Source organism: Sceloporus undulatus, chromosome 1 (genome assembly GCF_019175285.1).
Source record: "Sceloporus undulatus isolate JIND9_A2432 ecotype Alabama chromosome 1, SceUnd_v1.1, whole genome shotgun sequence".
Lineage (NCBI taxonomy): Eukaryota > Metazoa > Chordata > Lepidosauria > Squamata > Phrynosomatidae > Sceloporus > Sceloporus undulatus.
In genome coordinates, this window is record NC_056522.1 from 184,701,840 (window position 1) to 184,725,032 (window position 23,193).

Below are 23,193 nucleotides of genomic sequence, written 5' to 3' on the forward strand. Positions count from 1 at the left end.
TACTCTTAGATACACCAGACACCTCATAGTTGTATCATGTGTAAAAATACCAGGATGCTCAGAAGAGACAGAGTACAGAGTACTAAAAAATATTTGGATCTGACATGAAAGCACATAAATTACAAATGCAATTAAGGGAGGAAATATGGAGAGTATTAAGAAATTTTATTTGGATCTGTGATGAAAGCACATAAATTACAAGTGGAAGAAACAACATGCCACAAAATTGCATAGTATTCTTACAAAAATGTGGATTGTGCCTCTAAAAGGCTGTGAAAGAAAATTATATACATGATAAATGAGAAGTTTCCCCCCTAATTTAAAGTATATCACTATTTCCAATCAGATATCACATGCATTGTTTATACCAATGTACAAGAGCAAGTTTAGTTTTCAAAGGAGGGCAAGTCACATCCTTTTTAGTTCTGTTACAGCCATGTTAGGTTGAAATGTTTGGTGTTCATGAGCTAAAATTCATCTTAAGCTAATAAAAGGAAATGGTCCTCAGCGGTGTGAAGATATCTGAAGTGTACAATGGGATTCAATGAAATACAATGTTGCTCTATTCTGGAATGCAGAAATGTCCACGGTATATTACTTCCACACGTTCCACACGCAACAAGGCAAATACATAAAAGGCACAAGACTCTCACAGCATAGACTCCTTTTTTTCATTACCTCACTTTATTTCAAGTAATATTAATGGTAAATGATAATATCACTGTAAGTTTGAACAAGGCAAGATATACAATATTACACACTAAACTACAACTGCAAAAAGGGGCACTGTACAGATATTAAAAAAGTAAGTACAGTCAATGATCAAATACAAATGTACTGAAAACCAACTACAGCTGATAATATACTCTGTCAAACCATTAACTTTTATTTCATAAATTAAAAAGCTCCTCTGAATTTTTCCTAACCTATTTGTAGCTGCACTATACAAGCACACATCAGAGAAATAGTCTCATGATTTTTGTGAATACTGCTATTATTGTATCCTGCCTAACTTAAAACAAATGTATTTAACCTTTATCTTATAAAATGCAGCATTAAACATTGACCCTTCCATGTTTTTTATTTAATGATTAATAATATTGATCTTCAAAGTGCAAAAAGTAGAATAAATGTCAGGAGCCATACTCTTAAAATCAAAATGAAAGTCTTAGTTACATCCTTTAAATTACTCCACACATTGTAAGCAGAGTGCATATCTGTTATGTACTCTTCAAACATTGTGCAACTTTTCCTCATGCGTGCTGTAAATTAAGAACAACAAAAAAGTACTGCTCAGCCAAAGCTTTAATTTTCTTATGTACACTAATCACTAAACTTGAAACTTGAAGTTTGATCTCTATTTATTGCTTACATTTAAATAAAATAAATTATTTTGCTGAACTCCTGAGGGAAAGCAAACTACATATATGCTATTACGTATTAAAGTATTTACTCAGAGAAAATTTTAGTGTTTCAGTGTTATCCACCACATAGTTCTATTGAGTTCAGAGGGCCTATATCCTTCCTAAGGCTAACCATATAAATAAATTTCAGGATTAGAACGCAAATCTTCACCCTCCACGTCCTTCTGTTTAAGTATTTCCTTCTACTTTTCTCAAATATTCCAGCTCAGAAATGTCCTTTTATATACATTTTGGAGATGACATTTCCCACTAGCATACCACAATAAGAAAAATAATAAAAACAGCTATGGAAGAGATGTCTTTGTGTCAATAATATACTTAATATTTAAAAAATAATTAGAGCACACCATGTACCCAGAAATGATAACTGAAAACAATGTGCTTAAAAACCACAAATGGATCTTTCAATATTTTTTTTACCACATTAAGGTTAAAGATTAAAAATTGATTTGTAGTTACCCTAATTTGTTGTCTCTGACCCAGAAGTATTAGTCCATATCCCTGAATCTTTCAATTTCACCACAAGGCCTAGTAAGGATGTGCATGCTCTGTTTCTATAGGTGAGTTTATTCATTTGTGTATCTGTATATATCTATGTGAAATATGGATGTATATCCTCATAAATTTCATTGAAATACCATTTTTCTTCTTGCTGAAAGGATGACAGTTTTAGAAGACTATTTGCAAAAATCATAAATGCATTTTTGACAAGTTTCCTGTAGAGAAAATGGTATTTTCTTTGCATGACATGCTTTCTTTGTTCAGATAATGCTGGGTTTTTTTGTTTTTGTTTTTTGTACAGGAAACTTGTTTTATTTCTGTATTCTGCACAGAAATGTTATATGCTGCACAAAAAGTGCCATTTTCTGTGCAACACACACACATTTTTCACACAGATGAAGTCCTGAGCTGCAAATTTCTCACCTCCCTAGGATTGTCCTTGTCAGGATTTTCCCATTTGAAAATGGGACTTGAGAGCCCCATTCTTCTATCAGTTTTCAAATAGTCTTTCCATCCCTAATGTGAACTCACATGACACATAAAACATACATAAAACCGATGTATACTCCTTGAAGACCTTTCAGTTTGGGAACTTAGGCTCATTACCACAGTTTCAGTAGAACATCTCAAAGCAGAATCATTCTCTGGTACATTGTCAACAAAGCAAGTCGCTAGTGCTTGCAAAGCAAACATAAAAATAAAGAACCATGTTTTTAAAAAATCAGTGCAATTATTAAGATGGTAAGCTTCCAGAGTGCAGGTAAGAGGAAACATCAAGTTAAGGATGTTATGATAGTTGTGTGTGGAGTAATTATTTATTTTCCCCATTGCTGCTTCACAGGAAGGTCTGTTGTGCACTTGCATCTGCACAACACACTCTGGTCCCCAGAGAAAGCTCCAGACTGCACCCAAATGGAAAACCACCCTTGTAAAAGTGGCCACAGAAAGGGTTGCACTGGCCAATTAATATATTTCCTTATGTTAATAAAACAAAGAAGGGCTACAAATAACATATAATTTCCTCACCAACCACTCATTTTAGACATGTGCACCACCCCAACAGAGGTCTTCCATATGTGATGCTGTCCAATTGTCATTCACAAAGAAGAAGAATATCCAGGGAGTAAGGTGGTGACATTCTCTGCCATAGTAATCTAGGAATGTGGTCTTGTGGGAGTGGTTAGAGAGGTGTATCAAATACTTTTCCTGGATTCTCCTCCAGCTCCTCATTTTGTAGTGATTTATGGTTCACTTTTCCACCATCAGATGTGAGGGAAGAGGTGGTAGAGCTGTGGTCTCCATCTTCGCTAATTTTGCCTTTCATTGCATCTTGAACAAATTCCAGAATTTCCAGTGGGAGTCTTTTGAATTTGTCTTGGTATTCTTGATCAAGTTCAGCCTGTAACTAGAAAAAGCACCAACACCATTATAAACAATACAAAACAGCAATGAATGACCTTTTTTTTTTAAGTAAAGGAGAAAATGACAACCAATCTCTATTAGTGGTTGGGAAAAGCAGAACTTATCTTTTGACTAAGGCCTCATACAGAGGGGCAAAGCGCAGTGCTGGAGTCGATTTAAGGGCTCCGTAGGGCTGGGCGTCTATACACGCCCACTCCTAATAGCAGTGTCCATATGCCATCTTGCCATGGTCCCGCCCACATGGGATGAGCAAGCGATGATGCATGGGCATCTGCGTGCCCAAACAGCGCTTGCCGGAGCAGCGGCATCAGGGTGCGCGAGCACCATTATGGCACTCCTAAAAAGAAGCTTTAGGTGGCTTCTTTTTAGGGAGCATGCTGGTGCCGCACAGTGCGGTTGGCATGGCATCAACGAGGGGTAAAGATGGGTGGCATGGACTTGTAAAGGGTGAACTTTGAGGTCAGGGCAAATGTAACCCTGATTACACTGGACTCTTGAGCATTTGGGGCCATTATTAAATATTTCTCACAGAAACAACTGGGAAAGGGAAAATAGAAATCTCAACTTCCTTGGGATTCCTACAAGACCACTTCACTGACAATATGTGATGACACAGTGTCACCCAAACAAGCATCAGAGGGAAAATAAATGTTGGTGGCTGAAGAAAGGAGAGAGCCATATTCAACATGGCCAGTAGAAATCCTGTCTATCACTACCATCACTATGAAATAGGTGGGTGCAACAGGAAAAAGAGACGTGGATTTCTTAGATTGTACGCCATAGGCAGGTTGACTCTTTTATATTTGTTGTTTTTATGTACAGCGCTGTGCAAATCTACAGCACTATATAAATAAATAATAATAATAATAACGTTAATAATTTAGCACTATTCCAAGCAACTCATTGTTGGGCCAAATATGCACAGCTTCCAAGTTTTAAATAACAACTCTTGCTATTTAATACCTTCAGTCATGAGAACAGTATTGATAAATCTAAAGAAAAGACAGAGAGCTGGGGCAATTAATACTCCCAGGTTCTACACACTTGCACAACTTCTTCAATACACTGAAAAATGTAACTCTGGTGCTTTAAAGTCCCTAATGACGTTACTGAAGTAGCACAAAAGGTCAGAAAAGTGCACTTTATGCAGTTGGCTACAGCTCAAATGCATGTGCTCTTAACATTCTTCTTAACAACTTCCTTGAAACTTTTTATTTACCAGATTTACAGTGACTGCTTGCATAGTCTTCTGAATACACGACATCTGTGTTTGATACAATCTCCATATTTAATCTTTAGAATTTTATTGCTTGGTAGCTGACATGCAGATTGTTTATTTAGATGTTCTGCAGTTCTATATGCTACAGTAGTTCTCGTGCTTTCTACTTCAAAATTGGGAACGGCTTCCTTGTAGTTTCCTATATGTAGGAGCCCCTGTCTGTTGCACAGTATTCTGGGACAAGTTAGTAGATGCAAACTGTTCACCAGGAATAATGCTGGACCTTTACATTGCTTACAGTAAACACAGATTAGGCCTTAGAAGACATTCATCATTCTCCTCTGGCTTCTCACTGCAGAAGAAGACCAGTAAAAGTAAGATAAATGAGCTTCAGGAGATGCTTGCCTTCTGGTATCAAATTTTGTAAAGAGTCTGTTTTGCTTTCAAAAGAAGGTGACTTATGGAGAGGTGTCATCTCCCACAGCTTTAATTTTTATGGATACAGCCTGAGAGATAAAGTAAGCAATTCAGTGAATTGCCATATACATAATAAAAATAAAAATACAGACTGCTGTAGGTGGAGTGGTGGAATGGAAATATATACTGCGATACTTTTATAAAAATTTAAAAATATATTCAACATTCCCTAAATTTCTAAAAAGCTAACAATTAGCCAGGATATATGAGAAACAAACAACATCCAGAAATTTTGCTGTTTGTTCAATAATGAAATCAAGATGGACAATAAAACTTTCTTGGAATGGCTTGGAAAACTTTTTACATTTCTAAAATGTACTATTTAAAAAACAAACAATGAAAACATAATAATAATAATAATAATAATAATAATAATAATAATAATAATAATAGCATTATTTTTAGCCCGCCTTTCCTGGGATCAAGGCGGGTCACAACAGCCAAAAACACAATACAATCAATATACAACAAAATTAAAATACAGAAAATACAAAATCATACAACAGTTAAAATACTGTACAGCTAAAAAGTTTCCCAACTAGCACAAAATTGCAAAAACAATGAGGAGAGAGAAGGGGGCAACATGGAATGTTAGGGGTAAGCCTGCTGGAACAGAAAAGTTTTAAGCCCCTTTTTGAAGTGGTCCAGGGAGGTGGCTGAGCGGAGCTTGTCCGGAAGCGAGTTCCAGAGGATGAGGCCCGAGATAGAAAAGGCCCTCTGAATGGTGGTAGAATATCTTGCCTCTGGGACACATAACAATTGCTTCCCAGCAGATCTGAGTGTGTAGGGCGGAATGTATGGGGAGAGGTGGTCCTCCAAGTACCCTGGGCCCAAGCCATAACATACAAGGCCTTATACTATTGATAGAAAATTACAGAGGCAACACCTAGTTTGACACAAAATATCCTTCCAGAATTTGTGAAGGTGAACAGTTGACGTGGGTCAAAGAAATAATGCTTCTTTCTGAGAAAGTAGACCCAGTGCAAATGGATGGGGGTTGACCTGTCAATATATGTGTGTTTGCCTTCCACAAGCAGTTTTCCCAGCTTGAGATCTTATTTATCACATATGGAAAGGATTTTTATCCTGGTTTATGGATTAAAAGATAGAACAACAAACATGTCACCATCCTTCCCCCCACCGTCTGGAAGGGGCACTGAGATCCATGTCAAAAGGTCTGATCCACCTAGCCTGGTATTGTCTTACTCTGAGCGGTTGTGATTCTTCAGAGTTCCATGCAAGAGTCTTTACCAATTCTGGGGATGCCAGCTATTGAACCTGCTCAAGCTTTCTCATAGAGACTATATTGTTTAGGAATGTAAATCTACACTTCGTTAATTCCCACATGTTTTATTCTATTATTTCCCCCTCTCCACTGGGGTGAAATTATAAGATTTTTTAATCATTTATTTTGTGTTTGTGTAAAAATTTATTTGTGCAAAAAACTGCACAAAAGCAACACAATTTCCATGAAATATCTTGCCTGCTAAGCAAAAATGTTGCTGAGAGTGGTATTTTGAGCAAAATTATTTTTTGGGGAAAAAAAGAAATAAAATTTGGAAACGTCTGTAACATTCAGTTGACTATTTTCTCAATTAGCTGTATCTATGTGGTTATGCACCCTTTCACATTGAAGATATGAACATTTGCAAATATTCTTTATATCCTTACTATGTCTGCTTCACAGTTTTGGCAAATCTACATTAGGCTAGTAATATAATCACAGAAATGAGGCTCACATTTCAGAAATGACAAGTTAGTTAAATTATCCCACTGGGGCCATCCATACATTACAAAGGTAACTGGTCCATTGCTCACCACTGACACTGTCTGCAAAATGAAGACTCATCATGAAAAACAAGGACATATCAATTCCTCTCTCCATCATCACTACTATCTAACCCATCTGGGTCCTGCCACTAGAAACAAGATGTAGGCCTCTACCCCCACGGACAGTTTCTCTACTTGACACAACATGGTTGGATCCCAGAGGCTTTACCCGCCAAAGCACAGCACACAGTTCTCATCAAGAAAACTAATGAAACAAAAAATCTGTTCAATATTTTTTCAGATAGACAGTGGTGAAAACGACCACAGTAATGTGTAACATACAAGTATGGAAGCTTCTTCCAATATCGTGGCATCCTCAAGGGGCCAAGCTGGTTATTGCAGTGCCCCCTATTAAACCTCTCCTCCTTGTGTGTGAAGGTTGGTGGGGCCATTATTACATCCAAGTGTTCTTCTGGGGATGATACTACATATTACACTCAAGCTTGATATACCTTCAAGTACATAAAAGATGATATACTTCAAAGTGACAAAAACCACATCACTTTCTCAGGACTACTCCAAAAGTGACTTTTCTGACACAGAGGTTAATCTATGCTGCACATGGATTGGGATCCACATTTAGCCATTCTGTTTAGTACACTGGTTGAAAATGTGTAAGTGTGTCTGAACAATACATGCCCTCAAATCCTCTTTCAGAATGAACAAAATGTAAAGTGGCCAGAAAGTCAGGATGTCAGCTGCCACCAGATCACACAAGTGGGCTCTGGTACATTCAAGGTGTGGGGGAAAAGGAGCCCAAAACGTAACTGAAGTAATTTGTTGTTCTTTGTCCTCTTATGGGAGAGATTAAGACCATAAGAGAACCTGTAGCACCATAGAACTGGAATCACCACTCAATGCAGGAACTCCAGCTAGAGCAACTATTAGGTATCTGTCCACCCTCTTTTTGAAGCTGTCCAGAGAAAGCAGCCCCAACGCCTTTATAGGTAATTGATTCAACTGCTGAACTGTTTTTACCATCAAGGCATTCTTTCTAACTTCCATTTGAAATTTACCCTCTTGTAACTTAAAACCATCAAATCTGGTCCTTCCTGCAAACCTTCACCTTCTGCTTGGTGACAGCCCATTAGATATTTAAAGTCCATTATGACTTGAACTGTATTGGACTACAGGGATGTCTAGGTGAGCATTCTGTTTCCACAGTGGCCAAAGTTTTCACAATGGCTTCCAGTATATAAGGCATGTGAGGATTAACAAATGTGACAATTTGTAAATATGCCAGCTATGAGAACACAACCAAAGTTAAACAGCAATAAGAATAGCTAAGCCAGGACAAATATAGGAGACAACAAAAGCCGTTTCGTTATTTGACATTAACATGCACACCTAAGATGTATTCTCATCCAGCCCAGAAATAACACATCGGCTGTGAAACAATCCTAACTCATGATCTATGAAGGCCTTGTGACTAAATCCTGTTCAACAGTTAACTTTTATGCCAAGATTGCCCCACATATTTTTGTATTTGCAAGTCACAAAATTAAGAAATGCACAGATCTAATGTGCTAGAGAGGAGGGAGGTTTCCATGGATTTGCACAGCCGAGTAGGAATTCAAACCAGAGTACTTGTTCAACACCCAAATGACTATGAGCTGGTATGTGCACCTCAGGTGAAATAGTTCTGATTTTTTCCCACAAACTCAGTCTATGTAAAGGTTTGATGCAAAAAAAATTAGACTATGTATATAAGTGTTTATTTTATTATATGCTCTTTAGTTCATCTAATAATAAAAATAGGGATGATATTAAACATTGGATGTAACAAGTCAAAAGATGTTCAAAATGTAAAATTAATGAGATGTCCATTTGTTTAATTTCTAGATCAGCTAGAGATACATTGCCGAAGCCTTTCTGAAGCTTTTCGTCCCCACAACCTGGATTACTTAATTTGAAATGGAAACAGAATGCTCCCATTTGCAATCCACAGAAGATGAATAAACTACATTGTAGCTCTCTGAAACCAAAAAAGGAACAGAAGTCAAAGATCAAGTGACTTATGACACCAACTCTAATAGGAAACAGGCATGTTTTTTTACTTTAGCACAAGGGAACAGAAAACCTTCTGTGTAACTAATGAAGAGGCAAAGCATCATTATCTCAAGGGATTTTTTTTTCTAGACATGAAGACAGTGATTACTTAAAACCAGCATAAAATAACATGAAGAGGGTGGAGGGTGCTCATGTAACAGAAGAGAAAACAAAGTAGATGAAATATCACTTCCTATTAGAACTAAGTTGATTTCAAAACGCACCAAGCAACCTCTTGGGTTTAGAGATGCAAAAAAAGCTTGCAGAAATCATAATCCTTGCACCAAAGAAGAAGAGAGTATTAGAATTCACTTGATTTCTTCTGAAATGCTAGCATGATCTATGGAAGAACTCCTGGATCCCCTGCCTCTCTCTCCATCTGTCTTCAAACTTGATCTCTTTTGGCCTGCCAAGATCCTCTCCTTCATGCAAAGTTCCCCCATCTTTTCTTTTAAGCCCCATAATTGAGTATCGCATGAGGTTATGAGAAAAGGAAACAAGAAAGGTAAAAAGACTCTCCCAGTTTATTTTGCATTACGGCCAGCATGGTATAGTGGTTTGAGCATTGGGCTATGACTCTGGAGACCAGAGTTCAAATCCTTGCTCAGTCATGGAAAGCCACTGGTTGACTTTGGGAAAGTCACATTCTCTCAGCCTCAAAGGAAGACAAGGACAAATCCTCTCTGCACAAATCATACCAAGGGAAAAGCTCATGATACGGTTGAATGTTCTCACTAAAATGTGACAACAAATCTTGCTAAGAGAACCTTTGATAGGTTTGCCTTAGGGTTGCCATAACAAAATGACATGAAGGCACACAACAATGACAGCAGCAGCAAGAACAACAACAATATATCTGCTTGGAAGCAGAAGGATTGCCTATGCAAGTTGATATTCATTGCCTCACCAAGGACTTCAAGGTCAGACAGTCTTTTGCAGGGTGAAATCACAGCTTGGAAAAGTTACTTTTTTCAGAACTTCTAGAATCCCCCCAGTCAGCATAGCTAGTGGCTCTAGCATCTCAGGTATTTTACCCAATGTTTCCATAGTTTTGCATTGTTGCTAAGGATCCTCATGTTCCACTCCCACTCAGGTACCACACATTAGTTAGTGCTGACTATGAAACATTGGCTTTTTAAAGATGCCAATTCCTCAAATTCCACATTTGCTGACTATGGGATTCTTGGAGTTGTCAAAACATTACATTCCAATGAGGGAACAAATGTTACATTTCAATGGGGGGGGGGGGGGAGGAGGGATTGAAATTTATTTTAACTCCACAGAGATAGATCATTAGTCCCTGGATCCACAAACAAACACAAGAGGAAGTTAAGCTGTCACATTGCTGCTTAATAATAGAGCACCATTTAAAAAAAAATTCCTCAATAATTATGGGAAGCCTGGGAGTGACAGTGAAAGACTTGAGACATCTAAGGTTTGTGCTATGCCATGCTAGTGGCACATCCTTTCCATTGACAAAGAAAGAACATGGCATCTGTTTACAGTGGTCACTTTCACATGAGAGACACTAAATGCCTACATCATACTCCATCAGCACTCTATATAACAAAAAGGTTTATATCAACAGTCATCCAGAGTGACTATAAATTGCAGTATCCTTGTAGGCTCTGTTAAACAAGGCATGAGTGCTAAAGCAGAATCAATGGTGACCACAGTGGAAAATCTGTATCAAGAAATTTTTGCTATTTCTCACCATCTGTCTTCTCACAAATTGTCTCTCGTTTTTAGGCCTTAGTGATCTCACGATTTGATTACTGTAACATCCTTCTGGCAGTGCTTCCTCTTTCTCACCTCTGTCCTTTAATCTCTGTCCAGCATTCAGCTGCACGCATTATCACTTCCACCCACCGCTCTGACCATATCTCTCCGGTGTTGGCATCCCTTCACTGGCTCCCCCCTCCCTTTCCGCATTCAGTATAAGCTCTTGCTGTTGACGTTTAAAGCCCTCCATGGACTGGCCCCTCCTTACTTATCAGACCTTCTTTCTCCTCACCTTCCCACTTGGGCCCTCCGTTCTGGTAGTCAAGGTCTACTGTCCCAGCCCAGGATTTCCTCTGCCCCATCTCAGATTCGCCCCTTTTCACTCGCTGCCCCTCACTCCTGGAACCTTCTTTCCCCGCAAACAAGAGCCATCACTTCTTTAACCAGCTTCAAAAAGGAGTTGAAGACCGTCCTATTCAGAGAAGCGTTCCCAGGCCTTGCCATGATGATTCAGGCAGGAATCAAGACCAGGAAAACTGAGTGCCTCTAGCCTGCCCTTTTGGGGTGGTCTGGAGAGCCCCTGAGTTAATGAAGTTGTGCAAGATGCAAAGAGTAACTAAGGCCTGGTACAAATCATCACAAAATGGCGGGTTGGTGGTGGCCTGTTTGCCTGTGGAGGGATGCCGCAGCAGCCAAATTGCCCAGTGTCCCTCTGCACCAAAAAGACCCTGGAAAAACTGGGTTCTTTTTAGGATGGCATGCACACATCACAAGTGCGCCATTGGCACACTCGTGATGTCAGCAATGCACAGCGACATCTATATGCTCTGTGTGGCTTACATCAAGATGGCGGCCCCTGTGTGGATGGGAGGCCGCAATTAGGCCACTGCCATGATGTGCTGCCGCTGTGACATGCAGTTGCCACGTGCTCCGGAACCCTATTATCAGCGCCAGCATACCACTTGTGACCTGTCTGTCCCGGGCCTAAAGCATCACAAATAATCCCCATGTTCTGCCTATGCATTCATCAGTCTTGGCTTGGAAGGGTAGTTGGAGATGATGGTATTACCATCCATGAAGAATTATGCTAGGTAGTACACAAAGTGAGGAAAAGATGCCTTGTCCCATCATTTTAGGGTGAGGTGCTCTCTCTGTTCCTTAGTCCACAAGATGTCACCACTAGGCAGCTGCACAAACACATACGCAGCTAAGATGATATGTTTAGACATGCTGAAACTGCACTCTTGACTCATATGATAATCCTGACTGTTTTTTTACTAATTTTTAAGAAAACATAAAACAATTAAACAGAAATTTTCAAAATCTTTTCCCCAAGTGTAGCCAGACTGCTCCGCCCCCCCCCCCCCAAGAAAGGCACAAAGAGAGATACAAGAACATTTCTGATTTTAGCTGTCATGCTAGCTGTCATGAGTACTTGATATCTTCATTAAAAGTAGACAAGAGGCATGATGTACACCATCAAAATAGCAAGTACTGGGTCACACATAAAAGGAGGGAAGATCCCACATGAAACAATTGATTAGTTTTAAATCTCCTTTCCTGGATCTTTCTTTTAATCAAAAATTTGCTTTCAAAACAGAAGGTTCCTGCTCTTTTCTTTGGATAAAAGTACTTAAAAAAAAAAGAGGTAGCTTTTGCCCAACATAGGCAGACCTGTGTCAAATTCTCAATTCCCCTTTCATAAAGTACAGTTTTAGTGTGTGCCATGATGGTACAACTGTGTGAATTTTCTAAGGAATTGATTATTGCTCGAGGTTAGGTCTGCACCACTATACTATCGCCACACAACGACAAATTCTGCAGGGGTCTTTTTTTTTTTGCCCCCAAATAATGCCAGCCATTTTGCCATGCCCTTTTAAACATACCCCCCCCCATGATTTTTAAGATACGGTCAAGCTTTTTATTTTCAAATCAGGAAGTGATCAGAAGCCCTGCTGTGGTCATTTTCTTTTTTGAAGAAAAAAAAAGACATTTTAAAAAGTGTATGTGTAGGGGGGGGCACACCTTAAAATGTGATGAATCATCTATAGCACCCATCAGAAACAGGGGAGGGTATTATTGGCCATATCAGAGCAAATCTCCCACTAATTTTTGGATAGTGGGGGGAGGCATGGAGATCCTTGCGGTGGAAACCAGTAAAATGGTTCTGCGGGTTGCAGTGCCCTACCTCCACTCTGCATCACTGGGTATTGATGACTAGAGTAGGGACACACACAATGACATATCACCTGGATGCACAGGGGCAGATGTTTCTCTAGGAGAGTGGGGCTTCCACTATTTTTGACTGGCTTCCACTGTTTCCTGTAACATTACAGGCCAGGCTGGGCAAGATAATATGGCACAGTCACAACCAGGAACTTCAAATTTGTTTTACTTTTCACTTCCAAGCAGTCACATAGGCCTGCTCATGTATTCAGAGAAATGTTACTGGGGTAAGAGGTGTTTTCCTAGACAAATCCTTCCATTGAAATCCCTCCCTGGAAGATGCTATTCAGCTGTGGGGAAAATAAGGCAGGCGTCACCCATGACATCTGTCACATTCAGTTGGGCCTGTTTGTTTGCCATTGCACTTCTATTTTTCTTCAAATGAAGTCAGGTGAGGAACAACATTAAGAAAGCTCATATACATGCTGTTCTGGTCAAGGACTACTCATGACACACTATAAGCACACATTATTCTCTTTCTTGTCATTTTTGTCAAGGTAGCATTCTACATCAAAGCCCACAAATACTTGGCATGATAAATTAAACAACTACCCTTAAAGATTGCCCTTAAATTGTCACTCACCCTGCCTCCCAGTAAGGTCAATGACTCTCTTTTTGTGTGTACACACACACACACACACACACACACACAAAACAAAAATTGAATAAATCTTTCTTGACTACTTTGCTTCTCACATTAATTTTATTAAATATACATTTTAAGTACAGATTATTTCTAGATTGCTAGAGTGCAGCAATTAATTGATAGCCTAAAGACTTATGAATTCAAAGCAGACACTGTGAAGGAAATGTTAAGAAGACCCATAGAAAGGTTAAATAATTATTTTCACTTACTCATTCGCGGTATCTCAACTTTGTTATTGTTGGCATAAACTTCTTGAGTAATATAATCCATAGAACTCTAGCTCTATTTTACATTTGCAAGCCATTTTTATTTTGTTTGTGATGCTTAGCGAAGGTGCACAACTGGACAGAGAGTAGAACTGCCCTAAAGAGGTGGCAGACCCAGGCAGGTCTAAATTGTATAGTTACAAATGGGATAGATGGCAACATTCTCCAACTCTCATATTCTGTAATGACTGGCCATGTTGGTTAGGTCTGATGAATTGTTTTTGAGTGCCTTCAAGTTGTTTCCAATTTATGGCGATCCTAAGGTGCACCTATCATGGGGGTTTCTTGGCAACAGTTGTTCAGAGGAGGTTTTCCATTTCCTTAGTGAAATTCTATGGCAAGCATTCACCAAGAAAGGCTGATCTACTGTAAGCAGTGGATCAAAAGGCCTCTGAGTACATATTGCAAGCATAGATACAATATAATGTAAGGTATGAATACCTGGGCAGAACCGTGATAAAGTCTCACAGTTGTGCAATATCAAAAATGGGGAAAGACAACAGTCTACACATCCACTGCACATCAGATACCGCATCATCTGCACATGGTGAGATTGTGTACACAGGCCTGGTGTCCCACCATTAATGCAATCCAACCTTTTTTTCAGATGTTTGAACATTTAGACATTGCTCCAGTCTGCTACAGATCTCCTGTGTTTTGGGGACACATCATTAGCACAAAATGGCTCCTCAGTCTGAGAGCAATCTCCTATTGCACTGAGGCACAAAAACATGATAGGACAAGGCACAATATGACTCTTTCCTCAGAGCTAGGAACTGTCTCCTGTACTATGGAGATTTTTGTTGTACACCTCCCTCCACAACCGCCTTCCCACCTTCCTTCTCCAAGAAATTACATCTAACTCCCTCTATCCTGGCCCTAGCCTGCTCTTGCAATGGACTCTGGGGTAGAATCTAGCTTTCCTCTAGACTCAACCCATGATTTTTCAGATAGCTATGCCTCTTGCTCCATGTTTCCATTAATTTGCTGATTTCCCAGCACTTTGTTTGGATCCCTCCATAATTCTAAATTAATGAAATGGCCCTCCAAAGGTTTCATTATTGAGATGAAGAACTTTAAACTAAAATATGCTGGCATTTTTGGTCACAGATTCTATTTTTAACCCTGTACACAACTGGACTGATGCTCCCAAGAATGTCTCTGAAATTCAGCCCGCCAGCTGGAAAAGACTTCTTGTCCTTGCTTGGTATTAGTGCAGAATGTGCATCGTCACTTTTTTTTAATACAGGAGAGCAGCAGAGGGTTTAAAGGGAGAGCTAACCACCTCACACCTCCATTTACTGAATAACATAGTCATCAGAACACAAGCACAGGATCTGGTTGCTCCACTTTGCTGTAAGATGCAGCCATGAGCCACAGGCTATATCACTGAGCAATGTTCCATTGCATACACAGTCTTGAAATATAATTTAGCCATTATAATGATTGGATAATAAACAATCATGGGAATTTTTTGGATGATTCCAATAATTACAAACTGAAAAGTTTTTTTTAAAGGGCATTTCTCTTTCCAAAAGAAACATTACATGCACATAATGTAAACTAATGAACCAAAATCTTCTTAATCCCTCTAGGGACTTTATCCTGATTTGCCATAATAGAAGGTAATGAATGGCAATGTACAGTCTCAGTAGTTTTAATCAGCCTAAATGCTCAATATTTTTAAATTTCTTTTTTATTGTAATCTAGAACTATCCAATAGAAATAAAACAGGGTTTTAAAATATTAGGCTGTTCTAATACTGCAAACAGTGTGTGCAAACAGTGCATATAGCATAATGTGTACAAAAACAGCATACGTATCAGTGAAAGGTAATAATAATAATAATAATAATAATAATAATAATAATAATAATTTATTTCTTACCTGCCACTCCCCAAGGCTTGAGGCAGGGTACAACACAGTTTAAACCACGTAAAACCACTTAAACACATTAAATGTTAGATGTTATGCTGTGACTGGGATGGAACACACACACACGTTTGCACCTTGGTACTAAAGAAAGTCAGTTTGACAGTTACTCCTGTGAGTAACTAAAATGGGCAGGCACAAGAATTGCTGATCAATGGCATCTATGGCCCGGAACAGATGGGCCTTTGCGGTGCCCTCGTCATGTGCGAGGGTTGCCTGGTGGATAGCACGCCCACACGCCCGGCAACCCTCACATGTGACGAGGGCACTGCAACTGCGGCGCACCCACCAGACAGGGCATGTAACGATGACGTCGCAGCTGCACCACTACCAAATGGGGTAGCACAGCCGCGACATCATCACAACGTCTCTGGGGCTCTGCTGCAGCACAGCAGCACCAGAAAAAGGAGCTGCTTCCAGGCGCTTCTTTTTTGTTGCACAGCAGTGCTGCGCAATTTGTTTGCTGCGGCACTCCTGCGGAGCAAAGAGAGCTGCCAGGAAGGTGCCTCTTTTTGGCACTCTGTACCGCGCCTTAGGCTGTAAGATCCATGAGGCACCATGACTGCACACAACCCCACATGCATTATCACTGTAATACCACAATCAGACTGGGGAAAGGAATGAAAAGAAGCTAGTGATAGAAACCTTCATTGAATTCTACAATATCAGGGAAATAGTCATAGACATTCACCACTGATTCTCACTTCAGAGAAAGAACTAGAAAAGACTGGACATTTGAGAAGAAGAAACATAATGACACATTGAAGGCCATCCATAACTGAACAACTGTAGGATGATGGATGTTCTGGTTTCCAGAGCATCACACAACTACTGCTTGGTTAGGCATGGCTTATGCATATTGTCATACACTCGGCCTTCCACATTTGTGGTTTGACATTTGCGGGTTTGACAATTCATTTCTTATTTCATGAGTGTGTAGCTACTGCTTAACTAACTCCACCTTCCCCCACCTTCCTCTCAATTTCCTATCCTTCCAAAAGCCTCAGACAGATTTTAAACTGTTTCAGTCCATAAGTCTCCTGTTCCTCTCTGTCGCTGTCCTCCCCATCACCTATACTTCCAAAAAGCCAGCCAAAATTTAAATCCTTTTCCAGCCCACTGACCTTCTGGCTGGCTCTTTAAAAAGGACAGGAGATTGAGAGGACACTGATTAGGAGCAATAGGAGTGGGGGCAAAGAGACTGAAGCAAAAGGTGACAGAGGTTTATCTGTACTGCAGAAATAATGCAATTTGACAACACTATAACTGCCATGTCTCAATGCTATGGACTTGGAGGTACTGTTTTATAGTGGCTCTGCTCCTTCATGGAGGGGTGAATAAAGAAGGTGGCACTAGGGGACTCCTGCTTGACCCCCTGGCCATTGGCCTGTGGGTTCTCTCAGGATTATGTGTTGTCCCCTACACTATTTAACATAAAACTACTGGGAGAGGTCATCAGAGATTTGGAGTGTGGTGCACCTCAAGACTTCTCCTTTCCACCTCAATGCAAGGAAGCTGTCTGGTCCTAAAGCAGTGTCTGTCATCAGTAACTGGATTGGATGAGGGCAAACAAGTTGAAACTTAGTCAAGACAAGGCAGAGATACTCCTGGTCAGTTGGAAGGCAGATCAAGGAATAGGGATCCAGCCTGTGTTAGATGAGGTTCCACACTGCCTGAAGATGCAGGTTTACAGTTTAGGGGTACTCCTGTACTCAGCTCTGAACCTGGAGGCCCAGATCTCTGCAGTGACCAGGAGTGCTTCTGCACATTTAAACCTTGTAAGTTAACTATGTCCATTCCTTGAAATGCTGGATTTGGCCTCAGAGGTACATGCCTTAGTTACATCCCTTTTGGACTACTGTAACATGCTCTACTTGGAGCTGCCTTTGAAGAGTGTTCGAAAACTGCAACTGGTCCAAAGAGCTGCAGCCAAATTGTTAACAGGGGCAGGTTACAGAGATTACACAATACCCCTGTTGAAACAGCTCCACTGGCTGACAGTTTGTTTCTTGGCACAATTCAACGTGCTGGTTATGACCCATAAAGCCCTATATGGTTCAGGTCCAGGCTATTTGGCAGACCATATCTATGAGCTGGTCCCAACCCTGAGATATTCTGGTGAGGCCCTTCTCTCAGTCCCACCAACCATGGATTGCTAAAAAGATAAATAAATTGGCCCTAGAGCAAATCAGGCATGAACTCTCCCTAGAACAGTGGTTCCCAACCTGTGGGTTGGGACCCCTTTGGGGCTCAAACAACCCTTTCACAGGGGTTGCCTAAGACCATTGGAAAACACATATTTGTATGTAGCAATGAAAATAATTTTATGGTTGGGGTCGCTACAACATGAAGAACTATATTAAAGGGTTGCGGCATTAGGAAGGTTGAGAACCACTGCCCTAGAAGCTTATAGGACTAAACTGAAGTGGTCATACTTCGGTCATTTCATAAGAAGATATGACTCACTAGAAAAGACAATAATGCTTGTTAAGGTAGAAGGCAGTAGAAATAGAGGAAACAGAGTTGCTTTCTAGATGAATAGACTCAGTCAAGGGAGCTATACTCCTGAGTCTGCAAGAGCTGAGCAGGGCTGTTTATGACAGTGTGACTTGGTTGATTTGAAAGCAGTTAACAACAATGTCATTGATCACTCAGAGCTGTTTCACATTTAATGAATAAGGAAAACAGAATTACTGCCACCAGTCACTTCTACACCTGGGCAGGATGATAATTACACACAAATAGGAAGGAAATAGATGTCATAGTGGTACAGCCAATATGCCATAATGTGAGTTGGATCAATTTGCTAAGAAATGTGTAGGGGAGCAATTTAAAAAAGCAAGATAGATAGGTGAGAGGGGAATGCAGAACCCATTTTGCCTATTTACAATTTCTTTCTGTTTCTGCAGTTTCTTTTCCAACAGGATTGAGAAGCAGAAGCTGATTGCTTCCATCTCAGTTGGTGTGGTATTTTTTGGTCTAAGCCTGAACATTAAGGAAGCCAACTAAAGTGCTGGTCCTGTTTCAGGGGATGAGTTCAGAACTGTGAATAGGCCCTTTGCATTTTGGACTAAAATCTAGATCCCATACACCACTACACTAACATGGAAGCCAAGAGCTGGACAAAGAAGTTGGGGAAAACATGGATAGATGATTGGCTCAGCTCTGCTCTCTCACCCACTCATCCAGTGCTTTAAATCAGTGGGACTCAAACATTTTACCCTTGTAACCCTGTACACAACTGGACTGATGCCCCCAAGAATGTCTCTGAAATGGAATTCAGCCCGTCAGCTGGAAAAGACTTCTTGTCCTTGCTTGGTATTAGTGCAGAATGTGCATCGTCACTTTTTTTTTTTAATACAGGAGAGCAGCAGAGGTTTTAAAGGGAGAGCTAACCACCTCACACCTCCATTTACTAAATAACATAGTACTTGGGACGCCTCTTTACATCTATATGCAGATGTCACCCCCCTCACTGTACTATATGAATAAAAGTATTTTATTTAGTATGCATATTTTCATGCACACTTTCATGTATATTCATATTTTAAAAATTTATAAGGAAATAGAATCGTTGGAATTAGAACAGTTTAAGTACATTCAATATTTAACTGAAAGGATGTGTAAATTTTACACATAAAAAAAGTTTGGGAGGAGGGGGGTATCAGGGCCTCCTTGAGCAACTCTCGCACCGCCCCCCCGGGGGGGGGGATTGACTCTCTGCTGTTTGAGAACCACTGCTTTAAATGCCTCTGTTTCTTGTTTTACTAGAAAATTGGTAGCAAACTAGTTTAGATACATGGATGTGTCTTCATGACATTTGGTAGTGCCCTAGGTCACAAAACATTCATGTGGAGAGACTCCAAGAGTGGGTAGGTAGTTTTTTGTGGGTCTTCTTGCTACCTGATGACTGCAATTTATGATTGCTAGATTAAATTGTAAGCACTGAAAATAAATTATAGGAACAGCTTGTACTGTGCATGAATGCAGTCTTCCTCCATGTAGTAGTCCATTTTTGTCTAATTTGTTAGTTGTTTAGTGACACTAGACAAATTGCCCTATTAATTCTTTCATAACATACCCAAATCCTGAAAACAAATACAAAATGTAGCACAGTGGGCTCTCTTAGCCATGTATTTCTTATCTACACATTCAGCCATCCACAGCTTGAATGTATGTATATATGTTTGTGGGGTGTGTATGTATTTCAAAAAGCAGACCTTGATTTTGGGATGTTAGATAAGGGATGTTATTTTACTATCACAATGTATTTGATGGGCCTTTTGCATCCAGGGATTTTGTTATGCACAGGGGGTCCTGGAACCAAAACCCAGCAGATACCAAGGGGCCATTGAATATTCCATTTTGGTTATTTTCACCTATACCATGAATCAATAAATGGTGGTCAATGGTCTTTAAGGGAAATTTTTAATTCACTTGGGCGGGTTACAAACCGCCATAAAATACGTATTGACTACGTATTAGGGTTAGGAAGGGGCGGTGCTTCCGCACCCCCCTAACCCTAGTACGTAGTCAATACGTATAATTTGGCGGCGGCCGTTCCACATGGCTGCCGCCATATTGACATAGCGGACACTGTGCATCCGCATGTCGCGTGGCGCTTATGACGTCGTGAGTGCGCCATTGGCGTCTCGTGGCGTCATAACCGCACCGCAGCTTTTTTGCTCCGTGAAGGAGTCGCGCAGTTTGGCTGCTGCGGCTCCCTCGCAGAGCAAACAGCAGTGCTGGCAGACCACCACAAAGCGGCGGTATGTAACGCTCCTGAGATCACTGTGATTGATATGAATGTTAACCAAATTGAACTAAAGGCACACTAAATCCAGATTGATATCTTCCTTGTATCTTGCAAACTGTGCATCTATTCTACCACAATGTATTCACATAGTTACATCTGACAAATACAGTTATATGTAACAGGAACAGGTAATATATGGATTTTGTTAAACAGCACTTCTCATTTTCCATTATTACTGCCTGTTCCAGCTGTGGTTGATGGAACTTGCAATCCGGCAACATGTGAAGAACCATATATTCCTCACCTGATATGTATATTTTTATGAATGGTTGCTTTGCTTTGTTATTGACCTGTGGCTATGTAGAAAAAGCAGCACAATTCCTAACAGGGCTCCAGCAACAAAATGCAGCTGTGCCATGTTGGAAGAACACAAACTGATCTTTTAAATTTCACAGCTTTGCATTAAGTAGGATAATTTTACGGACTGCCTCTAGAGTTTCATAGCCACTGATAAGGTTAATAAATTAATAAGTAGGTTATCCCAGAAAGTAAGGAACATCTCCTAATATAGCAAGAGAATCAAACACAGGAAGCTATAGGGAAATTTAATACTTCCCAAAGCAGTCAGCAGGCTATTATCCCCAGCAGATTTGAAAGGGTGGGGAGAACCACAATTAGCCCAAATGCTTGTAGAGAAGTTCAGAAAACTGACCTCTGGAATAGTTGATGCTATCTAGAAACAGAGGTGACCTGAACAAGTAGCAAAAAATAATGATCCATTTCTCCCCCTCCCCTTGGGGGAGATATGAACCCTTGTGTATTTGTAGTCTGAAATACACGTGGAGCATTTAAGCTCTACTTATCAACATCTGTGCAACAGCTGAGAGGGGAGAATGAAGATGAGTAAGTTAAATCTTCATCCTGTTCTCATCTTCTTTACTGACCCTATGCAGATTGGAAGGGTAACTTTTGAAAGAGAAAACTTTTAAACTCATCTAGAGTCTCTACGTGATGCAGAACCTTAGAAACCAGAGTCCTACATCACTAAGGAAAGATATACAAGTACAAAATGCATTCCTATGGCTTGAGCTATCCCTCTAAATTGTGGAGGAAGATGGAGACAGAACTAGGGTTCTTATCCTTGTCCTTCCCCCATAGGTTTTGATGGGACACAGGCATAGAATGTCAGAACAGGACCATCAGATTACTTTAAAATAGATCTGGGGCATGTAGATGGATCTATTGTTATCTTGTTTCCTTTTGCTCTGTGTGTAAAAACAACAGGCATTGTCTACGAACTTCAGCTCCTAACTTCTTTCTTTCAGTTAATCTGAAAAGTGCTACTGTTATGGAATGCCATCTTGGAACATCCTGGCACTGTGAGTTAAAACAGCACTGATAAGGAGAATTCCCATACCTAGGATCAAAAATTGACCAGTGTGGTGACTGCAGTCAGGAAATAAGAAGAAGACTACAAATGGGTAGGACAGCTATGAAAGAACTGGAAAAGATTCTAAAGAGAAAAGATATACAACTGAATACTAAAGTTAGAATCATCCCGGCCATCATATTCCCCATTACCATGTACAGATGTGAGAGCTGGACAGTAAAGGAAACAGACAGAAAGCAAATCAACGCATTTGAGATTTGGTGCTGGAAAAAAAAAGTGGTTATGTTTCCGTGGATAGCCAAAAAGACAAACAGATGGATCCTTGAACAGATCAAACTAGAACTCTCCTTGGAAACCAAGATGATCAATTTGATACTGTTGTACTTTAGCCACATAATAGGAAGGCATGGATTGCTAGAAAAAACAATAATGCTAGGAAATGTAGATGATAGAAGAAAGAGGGAGAGACTGCATGCCAGATGGATGGACTCAATCAAGGGGTTAATCATGGGTTTGCAGGGCCTGAGCAGAGCAGTGGAGAAGATCAGGGAGTCTTGGAGGTGTCTCATCCCCAGGACTGCCATGAGTCGGAGTCTATTTGAGGAAAACTAACAACAACAAGGTGAACTTATAGGGTTTTCTTGACAACTTTCTTCAGAGGGGTTTTTTGTCAGGACCATGATGTAAACAAGTCTGGTAAAATGACATAGATGTGGCCACTAGGTGAAGTTGTAGCAGAACTTATTACAGTTCCAGTGGCGGTTATGAGTCTGCATTTTAAAACTGTTGCATTATGGGAAGGAAGAGAGAGTGTCATGTGATGGTTGCTGTTAGAGTAATTGCCTCTGTGTTTGTTGTTACGGTCAATTGGTTGGCAAAGTAACTTATTTGTAAGTTTTCAAGACGGCTGTCTTATACTCTGTGTAATCTTTGTATATAGCTTTGTAACAAAGATTAAAAAGCCCTCTCATTGAGAGAAGCCTCACTTGTCCAGAGATTCATTCCTGTATGAGAAGAAGTTTGCTATGCAACTAAGATTCGTCAGAGACCTTCTTCTGGGTGTCCTGTCTGCGCACATAAACTCTGCTAGTGTTTGCTTCCACGAGGGTTATGAACGCAGCACACACCCTGACAGGTTTGCCATTGACATCGTCTGAGGCTGAGAAAGTGTGATTTGCCCAAGGTCACCCAGTGGGTTTTTATGCTCAAGTGAGAAATCAGACCCTGATCTCCGGAGTCATAGTCCAACACCCAAACCACTACACTATGCTGACTCTCATTGTGTATTATAACAACAACAACACAATTTTCTTCAAGAAAAGAATCTGCCTTC

At 40.2% G+C, this 23,193-nt stretch overlaps 1 protein-coding gene across 2 annotated transcripts in view; it reads right to left on the reverse strand.

Moving 5' to 3' along the window:
- Nucleotides 1-2,135: 2,135 nt before the first annotated feature.
- Nucleotides 2,136-23,193, reverse strand: part of PLCB1 (phospholipase C beta 1) — a 547,711-nt gene continuing 526,653 nt past the window's right edge. The window contains exon 31 of one of the 2 annotated variants that reach the window (XM_042445107.1): nucleotides 2,136-3,330. In XM_042445107.1, the coding sequence (XP_042301041.1) occupies nucleotides 3,106-3,330 (225 nt within the window). In that variant the 3' untranslated portion in view covers nucleotides 2,136-3,105. The remainder of the gene's footprint in view (nucleotides 3,331-23,193) is intronic. The other variant, XM_042445106.1, reaches the window with a different exon arrangement.